The sequence below is a fragment of the Phodopus roborovskii genome, unplaced genomic scaffold (genome assembly GCF_943737965.1).
Source record: "Phodopus roborovskii unplaced genomic scaffold, PHOROB, whole genome shotgun sequence".
Classification (NCBI taxonomy): domain Eukaryota; kingdom Metazoa; phylum Chordata; class Mammalia; order Rodentia; family Cricetidae; genus Phodopus; species Phodopus roborovskii.
In genome coordinates this window covers 14,708,998-14,730,310 of record NW_026126408.1, presented here as the reverse complement: position 1 = coordinate 14,730,310, position 21,313 = coordinate 14,708,998, and the positions used below count along the sequence as shown (strand labels likewise).

General features: G+C 42.4%; 1 protein-coding gene across 1 annotated transcript in view; it reads left to right on the top strand.

The window, feature by feature from the left end:
• The first annotated feature begins 9,516 nt into the window (after positions 1-9,516).
• The window catches only part of LOC127220155 (ALK tyrosine kinase receptor-like), a 206,273-nt gene continuing 194,476 nt past the window's right edge, over positions 9,517-21,313 (top strand). Inside the window, exon 1 of the mRNA XM_051181889.1 lies at positions 9,517-9,714. Within this exon, the coding sequence (XP_051037846.1) occupies positions 9,572-9,714 (143 nt within the window). The 5' untranslated portion in view covers positions 9,517-9,571. The remainder of the gene's footprint in view (positions 9,715-21,313) is intronic.

Genomic DNA, 21,313 nt, shown 5'->3' with positions numbered 1-21,313 from the left:
AAAAATAATATATTTTAAGATCGCTACTAAAAATAATCAGTGAAATACACAGAAAATGTAGTGAAGTTTGCTGCCTCTTTGCTAACATTTAACAAGTAACATAGAAGATTACCCTTGTCTTGACATGTAAAGCACAAATTGAGCAATCTGGTTCCAGAGCTATAAATATAGGTGAAAAGAAAAACCCTCTGCTTTTCTCTCCGGAGTGGAGAGCCACTCTGTCCTCCACCTCCATTCCATCCTTTGCATCCAGCAGCAGATGTGCTTATCTTCCCTTCCCCCTGCTTTCTCACTGAATTAAATCAATTGTTTCATTTTCATTTGGTTCCCCTTTCTCCCTCTCCTCAGATCAAGTGCTATTCTATTTCCTCCAGGATTACCAAAATGAGCTCTCAGGGAGAAAAAGGTTTCTCAGCACTTTAGCTTCTGTTTCCTCTATTTGTTTTGCTTTTATTATCTTTTCTTGCTGACTTCCCAGGACACATATTCAGTATGCAGAAGTTATTGGCTTTTCCCCTTTTTCCTAAGTAAAAATCTGTGGATTAAAACAAAAATAGCCATGTGCCTCTTTTAAGCAATAGTTTATTCTTTTTAACAGGATCAGAGATATGAAAAGAGATACATAAAAACATACTCATGGACACATAGATGTATGTCTCTAGCTTTGTGTGGGACTATAAATGTATATATTTAACTCTCTTTATATCTTTCCACATATATCAAAATATAAATATCAGTATTACGCAAGCATAAATATCTATTATTGTTTCTTATGAAACTTTTCCTCATCTTGGACCTCAGAGGTTGTTTTACATTTTTAGTTTATTAGAAATTTATTAAATGTGCAAATGTGTCAATACCTCTGTGCTGAAACTTGACTCATTGTGTTCTAACTAATAATATTAGCAAGAAATCCCAACTCTTTTCACCTTCCTTACCTTCCTTGATGAGTCACTTGTTATTTTCCTAATTGTTTGATTTCAAAAGTTAATAAATATTATTTCTCTTGAAAGTACTTCTATTTCAAGTGAAGGTCAAGAACAACAATCCATATAAGTCCTAGTGTAGAAAAAAATATACATAATTCCAAATATTTCATATGGAACCAGTGTAAGCCCATCCAAGTGCACTGGGGCAGGATCCTAACACTGCCCAGCTGCCTTCCATGGCATGTAGGTAGCTATGTTCATGCACTGTGCTGAGCTGCTTGCCTAGTTGTAAGGATATGATTGGACTAAATGTTCTCCAGAATTTTCTAGATCCTTGATGCTTTGTTTGTTTGCCACACCCATCTTGGGAAAGTATGCCAGTGAAGAAAACCTTACCTACTCTCCTAAACGAAAAAGTTCTGTTCTGTAACTTAACACACAAGTCAAGGCTGCATAGGGTAGGAGAATTTGGAGTGGGAAAATAAACAATAAGCAAATTCTTCCAGAGACTCCTTACTTTGGCCAATGCATAGAGCCACACTGACAGACTCAAAAATACTACCTAGCTAGTATGGGACCATAATTATTTCAAAATTAGGAGCCACGTGTCTGGGCCCCACCTTCTGTTGTAACCTCAGAGAAAGACAAATGAAGAGTTTGAGATTGGTTGCTGGTCCTTATCCTCTATGTTGGGAGAGTGCAGTCAGAGGGAAATGATGGTGAGAATACTGGAGGCCAAACCATAGGATATTTGGCTGAGAACATTCTCATAGACCCCAATCACGGGCAGACTGATCCTCATAGACTCCTATGACAGACAGGTTGATTCTGGGTATTATAGTATTGTTTGGGCTAGCAATCTAAAAATCTCATTCCAAATTCAAGACCCATCACTCATGTGCAGTTTTCCTTGGGCAAGTCTTGAACTTCTGTGCTTTGGAGTGCTTCCTCAATACAACAAGCAATTAACCTATTGACCACCATATTTAGTTTAAATGGCATTCCCAAAGTCAGATATGGGAAAAAATTAAGAGTCTCCTCAGACAAGAGACCAGCAAAAAAGGCCTCCCATAGGCATGCTTCTGCATAAGAAGCTTGGGTCTCATTTGCAAGATGGTCTGGAATTCAGTAAACATGGAAGGCATGAGAGATGATATATTTAAATATATATGATACAGAAGTAAAGAGAAATGTAGACATAGATGCCAACATCTTGTATGTTATAGTTTCTTCTTACTTCCTGCAAATAATTTCTGGAATGAAATTATACTCAAGAAGAGCTTCTATAGCACACCACACCAAGTGAGTTCTATAATGTAAGGAGTTTGGATGGTGCTCAACTTTGTATTCCACTCCTGAAGAGACAGGACATTTACTGACATCTTGGAATTCTAAAACATCCTTCAGCAGAAGGGCTTGTTATTTTTGTTGAACTCACACTATAGCCTATGGGCCAAAAATGGATATGCCAATTTATAGAAGAACTTTGGTTGACCAGGTAGCGAGATGTCTCTGTCATTTCTAGAGTTTATATCTATCCTTTTATGGTCTTTGATGGAGTTGAAGAGAGATAGTTAGGTTATAGTTTTCCTTAGTTAGGATTAAAGATAAGTTATGCACATGACTTTAGACTGACAAAGATAGGATAGATGATGGAATATTTTCTTTAATTCATGACAAATATTAATGAACTAAATATTGTTAACTATAGTTCTTATTTGATAACTGTTTTGTCATATGTAATTTTACTATGTTAAAGTCCTTCTTTTTATTTTAGACAGAAAAGAGGAGCTGTCATTCTGTAAATATGTTTCTCTTATTGGTTAATGAATAAAGCACTGTTAGCAAATAGGAAGATAAGATTGGTGGGACTAGGAGACAAGGAGGATCCTGGAGATGTAGTAAAGAAGAGTCAAGATGTAGGACATGGAGAAAAGGTCCAGACCCTCTCTCTGGTAAGATAAGTCCAAGTGGAAACACTTAGATTGATAGAAATTAGTTAATATTTAAGACAGAGCTAGCCAATAAGAAGCTCTAGCCATTGGCCAACAGCTTTATAACAAAAAAAAAAAAAAAAAAAAAGAATCCTGTGTCTCCTTTGGCTCTTAGAGCTTCCTCATAATGCCTATTAAGACCACCATAGGGCTGCTGTTCTTTGAAGACACACTGGGAGTTGGTATTATATTATTCACTGGTGCTGTTTTGGCGTCATGTGTCAATGTGTCTGCATGCACCATATAGTACTTCTGTCTATATCCCAACCCACGAAACTCCCACTGTTCCTTAATACCACATAACAACATTGTCATCATGATCAGTGAATGATGATCAGCTTACAACTTTGAATTAATAGTTTGTTGCACTATGAGCAATTAGCCAATGATCCAGAATCATGTTTGATTGATTGTGATAGAAACCCATCTATCCATGCATTTGTTTACTCATGCTCTCATTCAAAGAATATGATTAAGAGGCTTCTTGTTCAGCAAGGCATATTGAGCACACATTTGTCTCCTTCTCTCCTGAGGTCTTCCTAACATTATATATTAAGAGTTCAATAGAGGAGTAAATTCCAACAGAACAGGAGAGAAGGCACAAGTGGCCCCTTTAAGCACAAATAGAAAATGTGGATGGGAAAAGTGGAATAGCATGGGCCAGGATATGCTACTGGGAGTACCCTACTCCTCACACTTGCTAAGAGGAGGAATAGGAAGGGAAGATCACTGGGAGGAAGACAAGGGCAAGAAGGATGAATGAGGAGTCTGTGTGTTGACCACATGGTACCCACTCCTCATCAATAATACTTTCTAGGAAGGAAAGACAGAAGGATGCTTAACCACAAGCTATGAAAAAATAAAGTTCCTCTCAAAGTTCCAAGTGGAGTAAGACTGTTGATGCCCAGAGTGGCATATCTGTCATGTGGGCACTGCCTGCAAAATGGCCTGCCCCTGATACTCATCATCAGGAAACTTCCTAACATGAGGAAGAAGACACACTTATGAGCATGCCTTCCTAGTCTCTGTCTAAAGATGAGAAGCTCATCAAGGATCACCCCACATAGTAATAACACAGCAGTATGAAAAAGAGGCTCACACAGGAAAGACAAGCTAGGTGATATAATTCGAAAAAAAACAATCAAGTTCCTGGGGATCGGGAACATCACAGAGAAGTCATAATTTCAATGTGGTACAATTTTGATGAGTGTGTGTATATGTATATATGTGTGTGAGAGATAGAGACATAGGCAGAGAGACAGAATTCAGTTGATCGCACCGACTTCTGAAGCATTTTCCTTGTCATGCAGTATCTTATTGAATCTCTAGAGAAGACTAGAAATGTAATCCTTATTCACTGCAGCAAGTAAATAAATAAATAAATATTCATCAGAATAAAAGTAGTTCTGTTTATTGATTTTCAATATTTGCATCAGCATGTAAACAGTACACAAAAGCCTTAATCATTCTTACACAACCTTTATAAGGTGAAGGAAATATATAGCTGACTCAGAGGTGGTCGTCAGATGAATCAGGAGGACTAAGAGCAAGGTTGACTAATAGCCCAGCTGGCAGTAAGCACTCCAGTGGTAACTATCTGAGGCTTGTAGAACAAGCAAGAAAAGCCTCTTGTAAAGTTCAAAAACTAAGCAGTTGCAAACAAAAAGGTGTTTTAAAAATCAAGACAAGGGCTGGGAATGTGGCTCTTCTAACATACTCAAGGCCCTAGGCTTGATCCCCAGAACAGCCCAAGACCTAAAATTAAATGAAAAACCAATAACTACTCATTGCTATACTGATAAAGCAATGATAGAGTAATGCATCTCTCATCTGAGAAGCTTCTGTGTGCCATGGATGGTGATTAACACAGAAACCCAAAACTGGACAGTGATCACAGAATAAGAGACTGGGAGGTGCTCAGGTCTAAAGGGGCCATCCACTCTTCCCAAGCCTCAGGGATCATTGAGGAAGAGGAGATAGGAAGACTATAGGCCATGAATATGTACAAGGAAACAGTGTCTCCCAGCACAGCAGAGAAGATGCACATGTGACCTTGGTGGTTAGGACAGCATGTACAAGCCTATGCAAACTCAAGCCAAGTCAAATCCTGCCATGCAGAGGAGTCGGTGAACACAAGGTCTCCTAGCTAAGGAAATGCTGTCAATTGTAGCTTCTGGGAAAGAAGATTCCTTGTTTTGTTCTGTTTAAGAGTGTTGTTCCTGGTAAGTGGACCAAGCCCCAGTGGAAGGCCACAAACTGAAGAATATGTGTGCAGCACAAACTGGACTTTAGAAGAAAGAATGGAAAAAAGAAAAAAAAAAAAAACAACAGAGGGGAAAAACACAGAGCACACGAAGTTGAATGATTAGAGAAAGGAGATTGAACTTGGAAGAGTGGAGAGAGAGAGTGAATATGATCAAACCAGACAGTAAAATTCATTCTCAAAGGACCAGTAAAATTAAAGATTAAAAAATGAGTATTTCAAGGAGGTATTATCATCTCTCTTATAACATCATTAATGTGAAAAAAACTACAGTTGTACACACAAATGACACTATGATCATATTTTGAATAATGTGGCCAGCCATCTAAAGAAATTAGAAATCCTTTCAAATATACCTTCCAGTGGATGGGACTTGGTTGGAGAAGCAGAATTTGGTGACCATTTCCTACAATTATTATTATAAGTTATCCTTCCCTGTTTGTTCCTGTGTACTTTGATACTCTAAGATCACTTGAGCACCCATTGTGATACTGTGTTGAGTACCAGACAGCCTCAGAGCAGATGCATGAAGTACAGGATGCTAAGCCAAGAGCCCTTCCTAAGGATGTGTTTGTACAAAGTGGAAGAGAGGAAGACAGGGCAAGATTCACAGTTTACTCTCAGTAGAGCTCACTGTGTGCTTGGACAATTGATTGAAACTGTTGTGTAGGAGCCTCAGAGAGATGAATTAAGGGAAGAAGTGTTTAGGACTTGGGGGCTCTGAGACTTGCTTTGGCTCCTTTAGATTACTAATATTCTAGTCAAGCAGATAGAATTACTGACAGTTTCAAGCTGAAGGGATCCTTAGAGACAAGACTCAACCTTTCACTGTGTAAACAAAGAAAGCATGGCCCTGGTGGAAATCGGGTTGAAACTCAGTCCCTCTGATTGATTCAATTCCATTTCAAAGCTAGATCAAAATAGCTCAGCCACTAAGAGCTCAACGGCTCATCATAAGGACTCAGGCTCAGTTCTCAGTAGCCACATAATTGGCTGTAACTCCAGCCCCCAGGGAATCTGATGCCTTCTCTGGCCTCTATGGGAATTAGGCATACTCTGGTGCAGAGAAATAACATGCAGATAAAATAAGTGATATTTTAATTAACAAACAACCAACAGCAACACTTCCAAATTTAGACACCATACTCAGTAAAAGTACTGACATTTTTTCACACATCTCCTATGAGTCAGTAACAGCCTGGTCACTTGTGCCTGCCATAGGATTTCATCCTCATAGTAGATTGTATCCAAATTAAACTTGAGCAAACTAAAGACTTAGAGACTTTAAATCACTTTCCTAAGGCCTATAAGGAGACAGAAGTAGAGCCTGTATTGACAGCAGTCTGACCACTGACATCATGACCTTTAACCTTTTTTTGTTCATGACCGTAGGTTTCTAGCTCCTGCTTTAGGTCCTGTTGGTTCAAAGGCAAGCAATAAGGAGAAAACAAGATGGTCAACCACCCACACAAAAGGAAACATGGAGGCAGCCACTGTGTGCCCAGGCCCTTTCATCGGCTTTTCTACTCCCTCATCTCCCTGGTGCCACCCTGGGTGAAGGATTGTGAGGCCAGGCTTTCCTTCTAATTACACAGGACCCCAGGAGATGTCTCTTAGCCCCAAGCTATTCTGAGCAACATAAACAAGAATGTGGGGGAGGGGTGGAAAGATCCTCACTGACTTTAAAAGATTTATACTGACAACATCCAAGAAGCTTATGGGGTGGAGGAAACTGCCAATGAAAAGATAGTGCTTGGCTACAGAGTTTCATTGAAAATGAAAATTCTTTAAGCCTGCTCTCATATTGATAGTCCAGTTGCACAAAATGAAATTCATATAAACATCTCTCATATTACAGTTGGAAAAGGAATCCATTCCCCCTGTCAGCTATGCAAAAGCCCCGTTATTGAGATACTATAACACTAATTACAGAGACAGAATTCCCATGTGTTCCTACACCCAGAAAGAAGAGCAGGAGAGGCCCCAGATCCAAACCCCAGCAACTCTGCTGGATTCTGGAGGCTCCCTTGTGTTCACATGTATGTGATCTTCCAGGAAATGTTTTAATGTTTTAATTTAAATTAGAAACAATCCTGTTTTACATATCAATCTCAGTTCCTTCTCTCTCCCCTCCTAACCTGCCCTCCACCAATCCCCTATCTTATCCCCTTTCTGCTCCCTAGGAAGGGTGAGGCCTTCCATGGGGAATCTTCAAAGTCTGCCATATCACTTGGAGCAGGGCCCAGGCCCTCCCCCATGTGTCTAGCCTGAGAGAGTATCCCTCTATGTAGAATGGGCTCCCAAAGTCCATTCATATACTAGGGATAAATACTGGTCCACTAACAGAGGCCCCATAGACTGCCCAGACCTTCCAACTAACACCCATGTTCAGGGGGCTTGGTTTGGTCCTATGCTGGTTTCCCAGATCAGAGCCTGTGATTGGGTGGTGACTCAAGATAATCAGCCAGTAAGTGGTATCTGGAGGCAGAACAAAGTGAGGAAGGAAGTGATCTGACCCAATGCCCACCTGTTCCTCTCCTAAGTGCACCTCTGGGTGCACTCCTCTGACCTAAACACCCAGACAAAGCTTCCCTGGCCACATTTTAGGCAAAGGAGCCTGTGTAGTGAAGGATAAGGAAGATGTCAAGGGCTAGCACTGCATGCGATTCTGGAGGCCTGGCAGCCAGTCCTGACTTTCAAACACTTTGGATCCATCAGTGCCCCATCTGGGTCAATAGTCTACTTCTCTTCAGATGCAAAGGGTTGTACTAGATGACATGCACAGCTCTGAGTCTCTTTTCTTGTGCTATGAGCTATGACAAGAACATTCATCTCCACTCTAAATTGAGGGTTAGATAGATTATGTAGTGAGAGTTACAGAGCAGTGTTCCAAATGCCCATAGGCCTTGCTGAAAGGTTTTAACAGATATAGTGTGCAGATTGTAGCACTGACCACATGTCCTCGACCTGTCTCAGAGGCATCCTCACACTTGCTTCATACTTGTTTTAACCTTAAATTACTTTTACCTACTTTTGGCATGTTGCAAGTTTCTGATTCTTGGAGCAATGCCATCTTTCTCCGAATGTTGCTCCTGGAAAGGATTCTGCTCTTTCGTCTTTACCATTCCTCATCACAGACCATTAGTTTATTTGCCGAGTTGGTAAATTGAATTGTGCAGAAGGAAAGCTTGGCAAGTACCAGAGGTGGTTTGAGAAGGCTGAGCCCTCATTAGCTTATGTCCACGAGGGAAGTGGGGGGTCAAGAGACTAAGTCTCTGCTGAGAAAGGAGCAGCATCTACTGGTGGAAACGTTCAATGCAGAAGCTCTGCAAGTAAAACTAGTGCATTGCAGGGAGTGCCTGGAACAATAAAATGCTGCCAGGATTTCTATGCAAATAGCAATCTCCAGGAACATCTTTTTCTTGTAGGTGATCTTGTCTCTGCCTCTAGAATCCAACTAGGCCCAGAAGGAAACTCTGTCCCAAGTATGAACCAATCAGGATTTCTAGGGTCTGCTTTGTGGAAACCAGTCACATGACTCAAAAACTTGAGGTCTGAAAGAGAGCTGCGGAGATTATTGGGTTCAGCTAAACCCTCTCAAACCTTCTATGGTTGAGCTGTTGTTTTGCCTAAAAGGACTTAGCTACTAAGCAAAAAGAAAAGTCCTTTGATAGATGCTTTTATCCCTGTTTCGCTAATAAAAACAAAAGCAAGCAAACAAAACCACCCCAAGGCTCAAGGACATAGAGCCAGTTAAGTAGGGGACACTAAGCTTATTTCTTAAAGTTGTATTGCTGTGGAGAGACACCATGACCACATTAACTCTCTAAAAAGAAAGCATTTAATTGGGCTTGTTTACAATTTCAGAAGTTTAGTTCATTGTCATCATGGTGGGGAATGAGGTAGCATGCAGGCAGATCTGCAGGCAGTAGGAAGAAAGGGAGACTTGCTGGGCCTGGCTTATCTTTTTGCAAACCTCAAAGCCCACCTCCAGTGACACACTGTCCTCCAACAAGACCACACCTCCTAATCCTTTTTTGAACATTTCCACTCCCTGGTGACCAAGCATTCAAATCCACGAACCTATGGGTGGTTCTCATTCAAACCACCACAGGTTAGAACTTTGTCCTGAGTGGTTATCAAGGCCATGTCCCTGGTTGCCATCCAACTCCTCCAGAATGGACTTGGCTGTGTATGTACAAATAAGACAGGAGACACCTGGCGCCTCTGAGTTCCCTGCTGTGGACCTTCATACCCTTATACAGAGCTGCTCCTAGCCCTCCTGCTTGTACATACCTTCAGATTGATTTCCTTTCATCTCTCCAGGCTCCTTCCTCCTGCTGAACGCCTCAGCCGATTCCAAGCATGCCATCCTGAGCCCTTGGATGAGGAGCAGCAGTGATCACTGCACACTGGCTGTCTCAGTGCACAGACATCTACAGCCCTCAGGGAGATATGTTGCCCAGTTACTGCCGCACAATGAGGCCGGAAGAGAGATTCTCCTGGTGCCCACTCCAGGGAAGCATGGGTAAGTCTTTCCCAAGGTCCAAATTGATTCTTTGAGAAGGTGATTTGGCTTCGGAATGCACATTTCCAAACACTGACATCTACTTAAGACTCACAATTGTCCTTTAATGTGTAGGTCCAGATTGAACCATTACTGCTAATGTCCCCCAGGTAGTGCCTTGGGCCTTGATCTATGGGCCCCCCAGACTGCCCTGGCTAGTGGTCCTTCCAAAGGCCAGAGGACCAGCTGTCAGACTGGGCACGTAATATGTGGATGTTATAGATATTCATGTTCTGAGGTCCAGATTGAGCCAAGGAGCAAACAGCTAAAGAGAATGTTAAACAGTTGCCATGAAATCAATTTTATATGCCAGAAAATGCGTTTTACCAGTAGAACTTGAGCGAGAGGGGGAAAGACAAAATAGTGTAGCCACCCAAGCAGATCCTATGAGATTATGGAGCCTGAAAATAAGATTAGTCAAGGACACAGATTTGTTCTAGAACTTTCCAGATGTGTAAAACCCTGAAATCACCCAAGGCTGACAACGGGGAAGTCTGCTAAACTTTCTGGAAACATAGCTTGCTCTCTCAGTGATCCGTCATGTCTCTACAAAGAATGACATGGGAAAGCAACTTGAATTGGGCTGTCTGCCTTTTTGTCTCCATTCTTTTCATAATTCTATAAATAGTATGTCAAGGTCTCAGCTCTGAGTGGCCACATGTTTGATGACTTTTCAATGAGCAAGGGTGATGATCCTACTTTGTAATGATTATGTTTTAAAATTTTCTGATTTTACAACCATGCTTGGATTTGGTTTCCTTCCAAAAAAAAAAAAACTGCTTTTGAGAAGAGTCCTTTTGACCAATGCCCGTCACCCATCCTTTGTCCCTATGGTGTGTTAAGTGGTGGAATCTTGACTATTACTTTTCCAGTGAGGTTATAATATTTCCTCAGTGCTTCCTTTGAAGTCTCTTTTTCATCCCATGCTAAGGATCTGTCTGTATTCAGTTGTATCTAGAAGAACTACACACCACAGCAACACCAACAGGAATGAAATCCTTTATTCTATTTGTATTCCTGAGGTTTGCTTATTATTTCATTGGACATGACAAGAATGTTGCAGACCTGAACTCATAGGAGCAGTGATCACCCGAACAAGATCATGTCAGTTAAGATTCCAGCATTAGTAGGAGAGGGACCCTGAGCCCTGGCTCCTGGCTAGGTAGTTATTGGTAGTTGATGGTTATTAAGGAAAGAAAATTCACTTTTCTTTGAGGGGGGTCCCCATGTTGCAGTGGATGGCCCACATGTATGTGCATATAGGCAAACCAATTGGACTAGACTCACTGGAGAGAAGGGGGAAGGTATATGCAGGGGTTGGGTTCTATGAGGACTTTGAGAGAGGATATGGGGAGTATATATAATCATGACACATAGTATTCATTTGCAAATGACATCTAGTACCAGTAAGAATGCTAACCTCAAAGCTAGACTCACATCTTTTTTGCTTCTGGAATGCCTCTTTGGGTCTCTTGCTCTATCTACTCTAATCACTAGAAATAAGGAGTGTCAGGTGCCTGAGCTGCCTGTTGTTTTGGACAAGCTGTTCTCAGGCACAATGGAAAGCCCAAAGGATAAGGCCTCCCATCGATTGGTAGGCATGGCCAGTGGTAGCTTCAGAACAAGTCTGCCTCACGGGTTGATTATTTTGACTTATCATTTCCAGCATCCCCTCCTCAGGCCACCTGGCAGAGACCAGAGAGTGCTGCTTGGAGCTTTTGAACCTTCAAGCAATGAATCCCTAGGTTCCTGTGGGTTAAGGCAGAGAATCACCAATGTCTAATGGCTGGAGTTAGAGATCACCCTGAGATACTGTTGAGTGCCAGGGTATAACAACAGCTCCCACATGGCATGGCCAGTGTCCTTGCGGCTTAGAGTCAGGAAGAAAATGTGCTTCTGTGATGACTACCCAAAAGTTATTTGCTTCAGTGTCTTCCCGTGTTCACAGACAAGTGAATTCCCATTTAACAGATGAAAGCATGTATACAGATAGAAGAAATAGAAACTGACGTTATCTTAACTGGATACCACACTGACCCCTAGTTTGTGTTCTTTCTGAAAATGTGAGAGGGTTGGAGTGGAGATAAGGGGGTAAGGAGGAGTGAGAAAGAGAAATGAGGTAACAGAAACCTTGCAAAAGGCACCTGTCTTAAGTCCTCCAGTTTATGGTTCTCAACCTTCCTAATGCTGCAACCCTTTCACACAGTTCCTCATGTTGTACTAACCATGAAATTATTTTGTTGCTACTTCATAACTGTAATTTTTCTACTGCTATGAATCATGATGTAAATATTTGATGTGCAGGATATCTGATTTAATAACCCACAGGTTGAGAATCACTGTTCTAGTTCCTCAAGACAAACAAGCCTAGAGCCATGTGAGTCTAGTAACTTCAGGGACAGCCCTCCCTTCACACTTGATGAGACCAAGGGAGCCACCATCTCACTATGTAGATAGGCCATGAACTTAGATCTGCTCCACTGTTCAATGTCATCTCTTCCTGGTCACCAGAGGGGTTGAGCTGCTTCTGCAGGGTGTGAACTGAAACAGGAGAGGGGAATAAGGGTTATGTTGAAACAAATCTGGTGATGTGGACCCCCCACATCTAGAGAGACTTTGTCCCTATCTTAGACTCAAGAATGTCCGCTAGAGGAATGTTCTCCCCATCATTGGCAGAGCCGTTGTGGGCTTCAGTGATGTACAGGAATGATTCCAACTTTAAATTAAAGATGCCTTGGGCCAGCTTCTTGCTTCCAACTAGATCAATATGATGAGAGTATGAGGTGTCAGCACAAGGGACAATCAATAGCCCATTCTATTGCAATGAGGAGTTCTGTTCTCCTGGACATCTTGGCAACCTGGTAGACACAAGGCCCTTGTCCAGCAAATTAGAGAGCTCTGGGTATTTGTAAGTTATATCAGAGTCTTTTGACTTCATATTACTGACATTTAAGGCAGAAGAATTATTTTTGTTAGGTGGGCCTGTCCTGTGCATTTTCTACCAATAGTCCTGGCCTCTACTAAACCAAATGATAGCAGGGCATTAGCACTCCTCACAGATGTGCAATCAAAAACATCCTCAGATATTTTTGTAAATATCTTCTCTCAGCAAAAATGCTCACACTGAGAACCAATCAGTTCTATGGAGCATTGTAGAGCTGGGAGAAACTATGAGATTAGCCTGGTTCAAACTTCTCAATTTATAGATGTAGTAACTAAGGACCAGGAAGAGGGAAACTTGCTTCATGTCACATCACAAGATTTATTTTGTCAAGCTAAGTGTCTGCAATCTTGCACTCCTGACAGTGTGTCAGTCACTGTGGTTAGTCATGGCTTACAATGACATATAAAGCCTAGTTTATACCCTTGAGTAATAACAGAGCTATGGATAAATTTATTTAGTACTTCCAAGATATATTAGCCAGTCACTGCTTTACCCCTTACAGGTGTTTCCTTAGTTAGTACTAATAAAATCACAATGAAATACATTATTGCTATCATTTCCCATATTGTAGATGAAGACAGCCAGTGAAGCCAATTAACCTGTCTGAAGTCAAAGGCTGGGCAGTTTGGAGGTGTTCTGAACCTACCCAGCAGCCAGACTTGAGAACATTTTCATCCATTGCTGTCAGAGCATGCAATCAGGTCATGGTAGTTCAGTGGGAAAATCATAGTTCAAGAGCTGTGTTGAATGAGAAGTCCTGGATTTAAAAATCCTGTCTTGCTATTCACTGGTCAGCTTTGATAAGATCAGAGAGCCCTGGATATTTGTAAGTTAGATCAGGGTTCTCTCAGCTTCATGTGACTGACATTTGTTAAGACCACAGAGGTACAAAGAATATACAAGATCAACCTCACTACCAACAGTGTTCTGTGAAAGGGCCTTCTGGCTTCAGGCAAATCTTACGTCCTCTTAGGCCTTTGTTTCCTCACTTACATGAGGAATGCTGCTGTGGAACCTGTCCATGTGATGCTGTGGGTCCCTTCAAGGACAGGGACATTCTGCATATGGGATAAAATACAAGTCGAGGAAGGCTATGCTTAATATCCTAATATAGTCTATTCTGATAGAGATTAATATGGTCTCTGCTTTTGGGGTTTTTCCAGAAGAAGCCAGTGGCTTATATCACTCCCACAGTAACATAACACTCAGATCAGCTAGAGGGACAACTGACAACCATGGGCTGTTGACAGTTAGGATTACAAGTGGGTCTGGTTTCCTCTCGTAGAAAATGATGGTAATTTGTAGTCAAGTCATTGGAAAGAAGTATTCAATGTTTGCAGCCACAAGGGAGGGACTATCGATATCCGAGTCAGCTGGGAAGAGCCCTCAGAGGAGCAGGTTAAGGAATGACAAGTCAGATTCCAGCAAGCCACCACAAGCTTCTACAGTGGCATCTCAGGGAACAGCAGCTTGCCTAAAAGCACTTGGAGGCAGAGGAAGGGCAGTTGGGGACTCACAGCAGCTGCTCACTTCCTAGTCACCTGGAAAGCAGTAGAGTGTGGCAGGGCATGAGCAGCCGAGTCTGCCAAGACTGCCTGGCTTCAGAAGGGGTCTCCTGGGTAACAAGAGATGTGGGCTCAGTCTGCTCACCACCCAGTCAAAAATGACTAAAGAAGCAAGGAAACAAAGAGCCAGGACTGTCCTGGGTCTGGCTGGCTACTGATAGACAGAACACATCAAAGCTAGAAATGAGAGGTCAGTAAGTCCTCATGTATTGAATGAATATGACAATACCTATTTAATGTAGTGAGCTGTGAGGTGACGTGAGGAAAACGACTCACATTATGCCCAATTGTCGGGAATACTTAGCAATGCTAAATCTTTTCCACACAAGCATTCATTTTCCAATAGTGAAATGAGTGCCTTGCTTGTAAGAAGTGCCAAAGATGACAGAGCCAAAGAACACATGGCCATGATTTTCAAGGAACATCCAGACCATTGATGAAAACAAGTCACATAGCAACAGCTATGTTGCAGAGATAGTAAGAGCTTAGCCAGATTCTGCCTTGGCCTGGTGAGCTGCCTGCTGTACCATGCTGCCCCAGTGTTGTGTTTTAACAAGATCAATCCCGCAGCAATCGGCTGTGCATAGCTAGTGCCCTCCTGGGTTCTGAAACATAGGCTTAAGGGCTTCTGGTGTTTGAGGCTGTAGGAGAAAATTTCCTAGGCTCTTTCCCAGACATCCATCTCAAGTTCTCCCTGCCTCTCTAACCACACAGATTTCTCCTGCGGCCATGACTATCTGGAGATTTTATTATGTGTGACCAGATCTCCACAGTGTGTGAAGGGAACAATTGGTCCCTAAGGGCATAAGAGTTGCCAATCACTTGACTTGCTAATACTTGAAAGTCATATATCTAAAGAACGTGTTGATTGTGAGGTTTGAGTACCAGCAAAACTGTCAGGAGCATCTCAGTGCCAACATGTATATTGCAGAAGGTGGGAGAGTACTGAGATGCTCTTCCATGCAAACCCTCACCTCTCTGCACATGTAGCCCCAGTTTCAGAAGATATTGAAGCCCAGAGCCCCCATCAGTTTCTGTGTGAGTCAAACTGGGAAAGCCAGGACTCATCATACATGTACTCAAGAGCTTCCGAGCTCTTTCCTGTCATTATCCTGGCTGAGCAGCTATGATAGGAAATGCCCACATCCCTTTCCCTCAAACTAAAATCTGCAGATACCTGCTCCAGTGTGTGTCCAGCCTGGATGCCACTCTTACTTAGGCAAATCTGTTCTAACCCAAGACCTCAGCTTTAAAAAAGTGATAATGACACTACCAGATGCACCAGAGTAATGTAACCCAAAAAGAGATTGACATTGGAGGCATGGTCTGGGTCCTGATCCTTTCTGTGGCTTGCAGTGTGAATAACAACAGCCCTTCCAGATTGGGTGCCTCATCTCCTCTAGAGGCCATCACAGGGATACTCTGCTACTACTCAACATCCATTCTATACCATTGACATTTTTCCTAGATGCTTCCCAGATCTTGGCCAACAGTTCTCTCCATCTCTCTGCCATTGGTCACTCCTAGCAACCACTGGGGCAATTCTTCCTACCTTTCCACATAGACCTTCCCTCCCCTGCACACAGAACCTTGGATTTGCTTGGAAGTTGATAAGGCAGGATGGTCTCATGGGGCTGAGTGAGGGATGGTCCTAGAGAAGCACTCGAGTGGAAAGATGCCACAGGGGACTTGCTTCTAAAAGGAGTTGATTGCTTTTCCTGAGTTGTGCTGGGTTTAACATCAGGCTTCCCAGGGCACTGTGGCAGATCTGACCAAGGCAGAGAAATCAGAGCCTATAGCAGTCAGCATCCTTCCAGAGTTCTCCTCAAATCCTGTCTGCATAATAAATGGGTTCAGGAATAAAAAAGTGATCATTTATTGAAACTGATGCCCTCGAGTGGCAGTGTCACAATGACTTAATTTGAGGCCCAGCTTTTTCTCACTTTCAAAGTCATTCACGGTGTCAGAGTCTCTCTCTTTCCCCTTGGTCTGAATAACACACTAATAAATATACAATAAGGGCTTTAATGTCTGGGTGATTTACACTAAAAAGGGAGCTCCATTCAAAGGCTTTAGAGATAATTTTTAAAAGTCTTAAAACTCACACCCTGGCTCATCAGAGACATATTTCCTGGATACACTAGCTTAGAAACAATGGTGAAATCAGGGTTCTCTGAGTACGGTGGTTGTGAACACATCACCTAAGTGTTCTTGGGGCTTGCTGTCTGCCCACAATAGAAAGCTTGAGGGGACCCAAGTTTCTAAGTAAAGTGACAATAATTAATGTACCCTGAGGCTCATTGTGAAGCTCAAACTATACAAGGTGTGGAAACTATGCTAAACTGTTCTCCCACCTCTGTTAGATTGTCCAAGGTGCTCTTACTTTAGGCCACCATGGTTTGGGGACATAAAGTCAAGATATGAATTCATTTCCTTTATCCTTAGAGTGATTAACTGAACCCTTTGTGGTGGAGTCCAACTTACTATGCCTGGAGTTACCATATTTCTCACCATTTTGTGTAATAATATTGAGGCAACCTTTAAAATGTTGAAATTCTCTGCTGGAACTGGTCTACCATCCAACATGATAGATCAGAAAAGTTGAATACAGAAATCAGAGTCACACCCTGTAAGGAGTAAGGTTTTTCCTCCCGCTGCCTGGTCTTGTCCTGCCGCCGTGCCAGCCCCAAATACACAGATACTCTGTTTCTGATATAATGCTGTTGGCTAGGCACTAGTTTCTTATCGGCTAGCTTTGTCTTAAGTATTAACCCATTTCTATGTATTTCCGCATGGTCTTATCTTACCGGGGAGCAGGCCAGCATTCTGCTTTCTCCAGACTCTCCATCTTGACTTCTCCTTACTACTTCCTCTTTCCTCCTTGTCTCCTAGTCCCTCCTATCTTCCTTTCCTATTGGCCAACAGTGCTTTATTCATTAACCAGTATGAGAAACATATATACATAATGACATCTCCCATCAACACCCCCCCACACACCAAAGAAAACATATAACTGAGTCCCATCCTCAACCACTCATATTATTTTATTCACCTTCAAGGGGGCCATTAACATATGTATTTTTAGAAAACTCACTAGGGACTGCACTCTACATTAAAAGTTAAGAATCATAGTAATCAGCCTGGCTTAATTGCTTGATCATATAAACTGCTTTACATAGCCTCTTGACTAAGCAGTAAAGAGAAAAGAAAAGGCTGGGAAGTGTGTGAGGGACTGATGTAAGGTGGACAGTCTGTATTCTTCCTCTCATCAGTCTAACTGTAGGTAGTCCAAGCTTGACCCCGCAGCCCTCAAGCTAGGACAGCCGGAGTGTACTTAAGCCATGTATATAACTTGCCTTTACTGGAATACTTCCAAAGGGATTTTCAAAGACACAGGACACTGAGAATCTGGGAATACAGCAGAGTTTAGAAAGTTCAGACCTGTTGGATTCAGAGAAAATCTCTTCCCGACCCATGTATTTATCCAGCCAGCTACAAAACCATCATGATGAATGTATCTGTACTAAATATCTATAAATCTATCATCTGACTATTTTCATATATGCATTTGATGTTTTCTGTCGGCTTAGTGGATGCACATGGGTCTACCTATATTTTAATTGTTATCTGCTACTCTATGTCTCCTCAGTCAGCATCCCACCAGCCACTCAGGCCTCTGCCTGGTGGAACTTCCAGTCCTGCAGCCCCAGCTCTGCTGCAGCTGCCATATGTAGGTTTAAATTAAGTCTCTATTGATCTACTTATCAATAATATCAGAAGTCAAAGGCTGGGGTAAAACCTGCTAGTTCAGGGAGGTGGCATGGCAACTAGCTCACCTTGCTTTTTGGTCAAAGACACAAGAGGCATGCCTCTTCCCTCTTCCCAGAAACAAGGGAAAACACAAACTGTACTCCCTGCCCTTTCCTTACTGTGCATCTTCTTTGTCCAAATTGCTGGCTTCTCTAAGGTCAATTCCAGTCAGCTAATTGCTGGCTCTGCCCCCTGATTCAAGGTGTAACTTTATTTAGCAGTCTCAGGAGTGTCAGGGTACAGTCAAAATATCCCACAGAATCCATCTATACACTTACCCATCCATCCATTTATGTATCAGACTTTCATGTGTTGCTCTTATCTGAACTGAACTACATAGCTCCCTGTTTTGTTCTTTGGAGGCAGCTTCTCTCCAGTTAATAGTTATGGTGAGAATCCTCTGTGCTGTGTTTGTTTATTTTACCAGGTACATCAGCATCCACTAACCCATCTCTTCTTCACTCTGTCATGCACATTATTCTCATTTTATAGATGAGTAAACTGAACTCAGGGAGCTCTGTGATTTGTCTGCAGCCATGGACAGGGGAACACAGTTTGCTGGGTCCATTTCCTTTTCTCTTGTTATCTCCCCAGAGGGCCTTGCAGTTATGTTCTGGCCCCATGCCTGGCTCTGAGGAAAGACAGAACTGTTCTCCTCCTTTAGCAAAGCTTTTCTCTCAGAAGAAACTGTGTAAATCTGAACCACAGCATTGAGAGTGGAGACCTTGGCTTTACTCCCCAAGGCATTTGGTATAGTTTGTAACACATAGTAGGCATTCAGTGATAGCTGAGTAGATATAGTTAATCATAGTTCCACAAGACAACACTTCAAATGCTCTGGACATAAAGTTAATGCCAAGGCTCAGGCAGAGATTACAGAAGAGTGCTCGGGCCACAGGAAGATGGAAAGGCCTGTTTCCCTACCTCCCACCTCCACCTTAGGATGGATAGATATGTATTCCTCTCTGGGACTAGGAATCAGCTGTCAAAGTTTACCTCAACTGTGAAGGTTGCCACTAGGTACAAAGGACAGTTCCTTCCCTGGCAAGAACTTTTACTCACGATTGCTTTTTATTTACACACACACACACACACACACACACACACACACACACACACACACATATATATATATATATATATATATATATATATATATATATATCAGCTTCTGCCAGCTTTGACCTTCGTGGTTTGACAGCTTGTGGTGGGGCCTCTTGAGCTAGCTGCTCTTGTCTTTTTACTCTGCCCTGGTTATTTGATGGACTGAACCCCAGAAGGATGAGAGAATTGTGAATACCTGTAACCCTTGGCCTGTCAGAATGGCATCTTGGCAAATTCCATAATAATAAATAGACATTGTGTACAAAGAGAAGTCAAAATGGATTGAAAGAATCACATCTCACCTCAGAAGTGTTCATTGAAGCTCACCATTTCCAGGCAGGGACAGAGATATTAGAATAAATAGAGGAATTTAGGTGATAGCCCATTGGGGGCAAAACAATTCTCTCATTCATTCATCTGTTCTGACAACAACAGTTTATAATTTTCCTCAGCCACTGGCATCACTGGGACACTGGCAGCTCTTGCAGTTTCTAGGAGTTGGACTGCGGCAATTATTACAATTCTGTGTGGAGAGGTTTGTGATGACTGTTTCACATAGGTGCTGTGGTGATCACTAGGCAAAATAGCCCAAAGAGCTGTCTCTATAGTGTAAGGGGCTAGGTCATGTGCCTAAGAGATGAATGTATCTAGCATAAAGTACAGTTGTACAAGAGGTCAGACAACCTGAGGAGGTAGGTGATGAGCTGAGGCTGTGACATCTTTTGTGTTTGTCATTTAGAAGCCTCCCATCAATTCCTTGATCAGTCTCTTGGAGTTTTTACTCATTCTTGGGCTTGTGTGGTAACAAAGCCATTAGCTGCCCACAGAGGCTACTTCAAGGAGTCTATTCTCTGGACCCATATCACCCAGCCTGTGCTTGGAGAAAACGGCCTGGTGTAGAAGCTGAGAGGTCCAGGTGCTGTCCCCATAGCTGTTGCTGTCTTCTTTTCCAGTGAGAACTCCAGGTATCTATGGATAATGCACAGATGCAAAAATGTCTCACCATAATGCAAATGGATCTCAGAGTAGAGATCATGGTCTTTGTTGAAGATGGCTCAGATTCCAGTTTCCTACTGCCCCTGCCTTCCCCTTTTGAAGGAGTATGGAAAGTGAGCTATTTTTTGTGGTTTGATTATCCTCTGCCCCATTTCACCAGAGAATCTTGCACACCCTTCAATACCTATTGCAGTACCTTCTCTCTAACAAGACCTTGTAGTGTTTCCCAAATGGCATTGAATACAAGTGGCACCATGCAGCCTTGGGATCCTCACATCCAATTACTGACCTGCCCTCAATATGGTCTCCTGTTGGCTTCTAAGTTCTCACACATAAAAGATCTGGCAAGGACAGAGTTACCAGCTGGAGAGAACCAAGACCTGTAGCCTGAGGGAATAGCCCTCTTCCACTCTGCGTTCTCCTTAATTTGCATACAGAAAACCAGTGAGGTTGAGGTGGTGGTAGAACTCATTGCCCATTCTCCTTCATCAGACCTTGCTCTAAGCCTCTTCCAGTAAGGATTCTGAGAGGTCTGCCCGCATCACACAGTAGGTATGAAGACTGTATTGAATCCACACCATCCAATGCCACATTTTATGCTCCTGGTCACAACCCTATGTGTCCCCTCTCCCACCAACACCAGCTGATAACTAGCAATAAACTATTACCAGTCATTATTTATTCTAAAGAAATCCCAGATTCATGCTACCTATAGCATAAATCCAATCCATCCTCTTCAAGACAAAGGGTGAAATTCAAGTGAGTTGTCTTACAGAGGAAAGTAGTTTTGGAGAGCCATCACATAAAGAAACAAGAACTGACAAGCCTGACACCCATACTGTTGGAGGCATGGTCCATCTAAGGAATCAGGTCCCTGCAATCCTGTCTCCTGAAGGTCCCATTGGGTAGTTCCCTCACCTTTCAAGAGCCAAGCATGCCTATGATGAGGACACAGAATGGGAAAAGGAAGTAAATGGCTTTTTTTTTTTTTTTTAAACAAACTGTCTAGCCAACTGAAAGTGATGGCTCCAGGGTTTAAAACAAAAGCACTGTAGCCCACATGGTAGCCCAGCTGGACTTACCATTCATTCCTAGCCTCAAAGCAAAGCTCTTTGTTCCTGACTGCCTAGCCTGCTCCTAG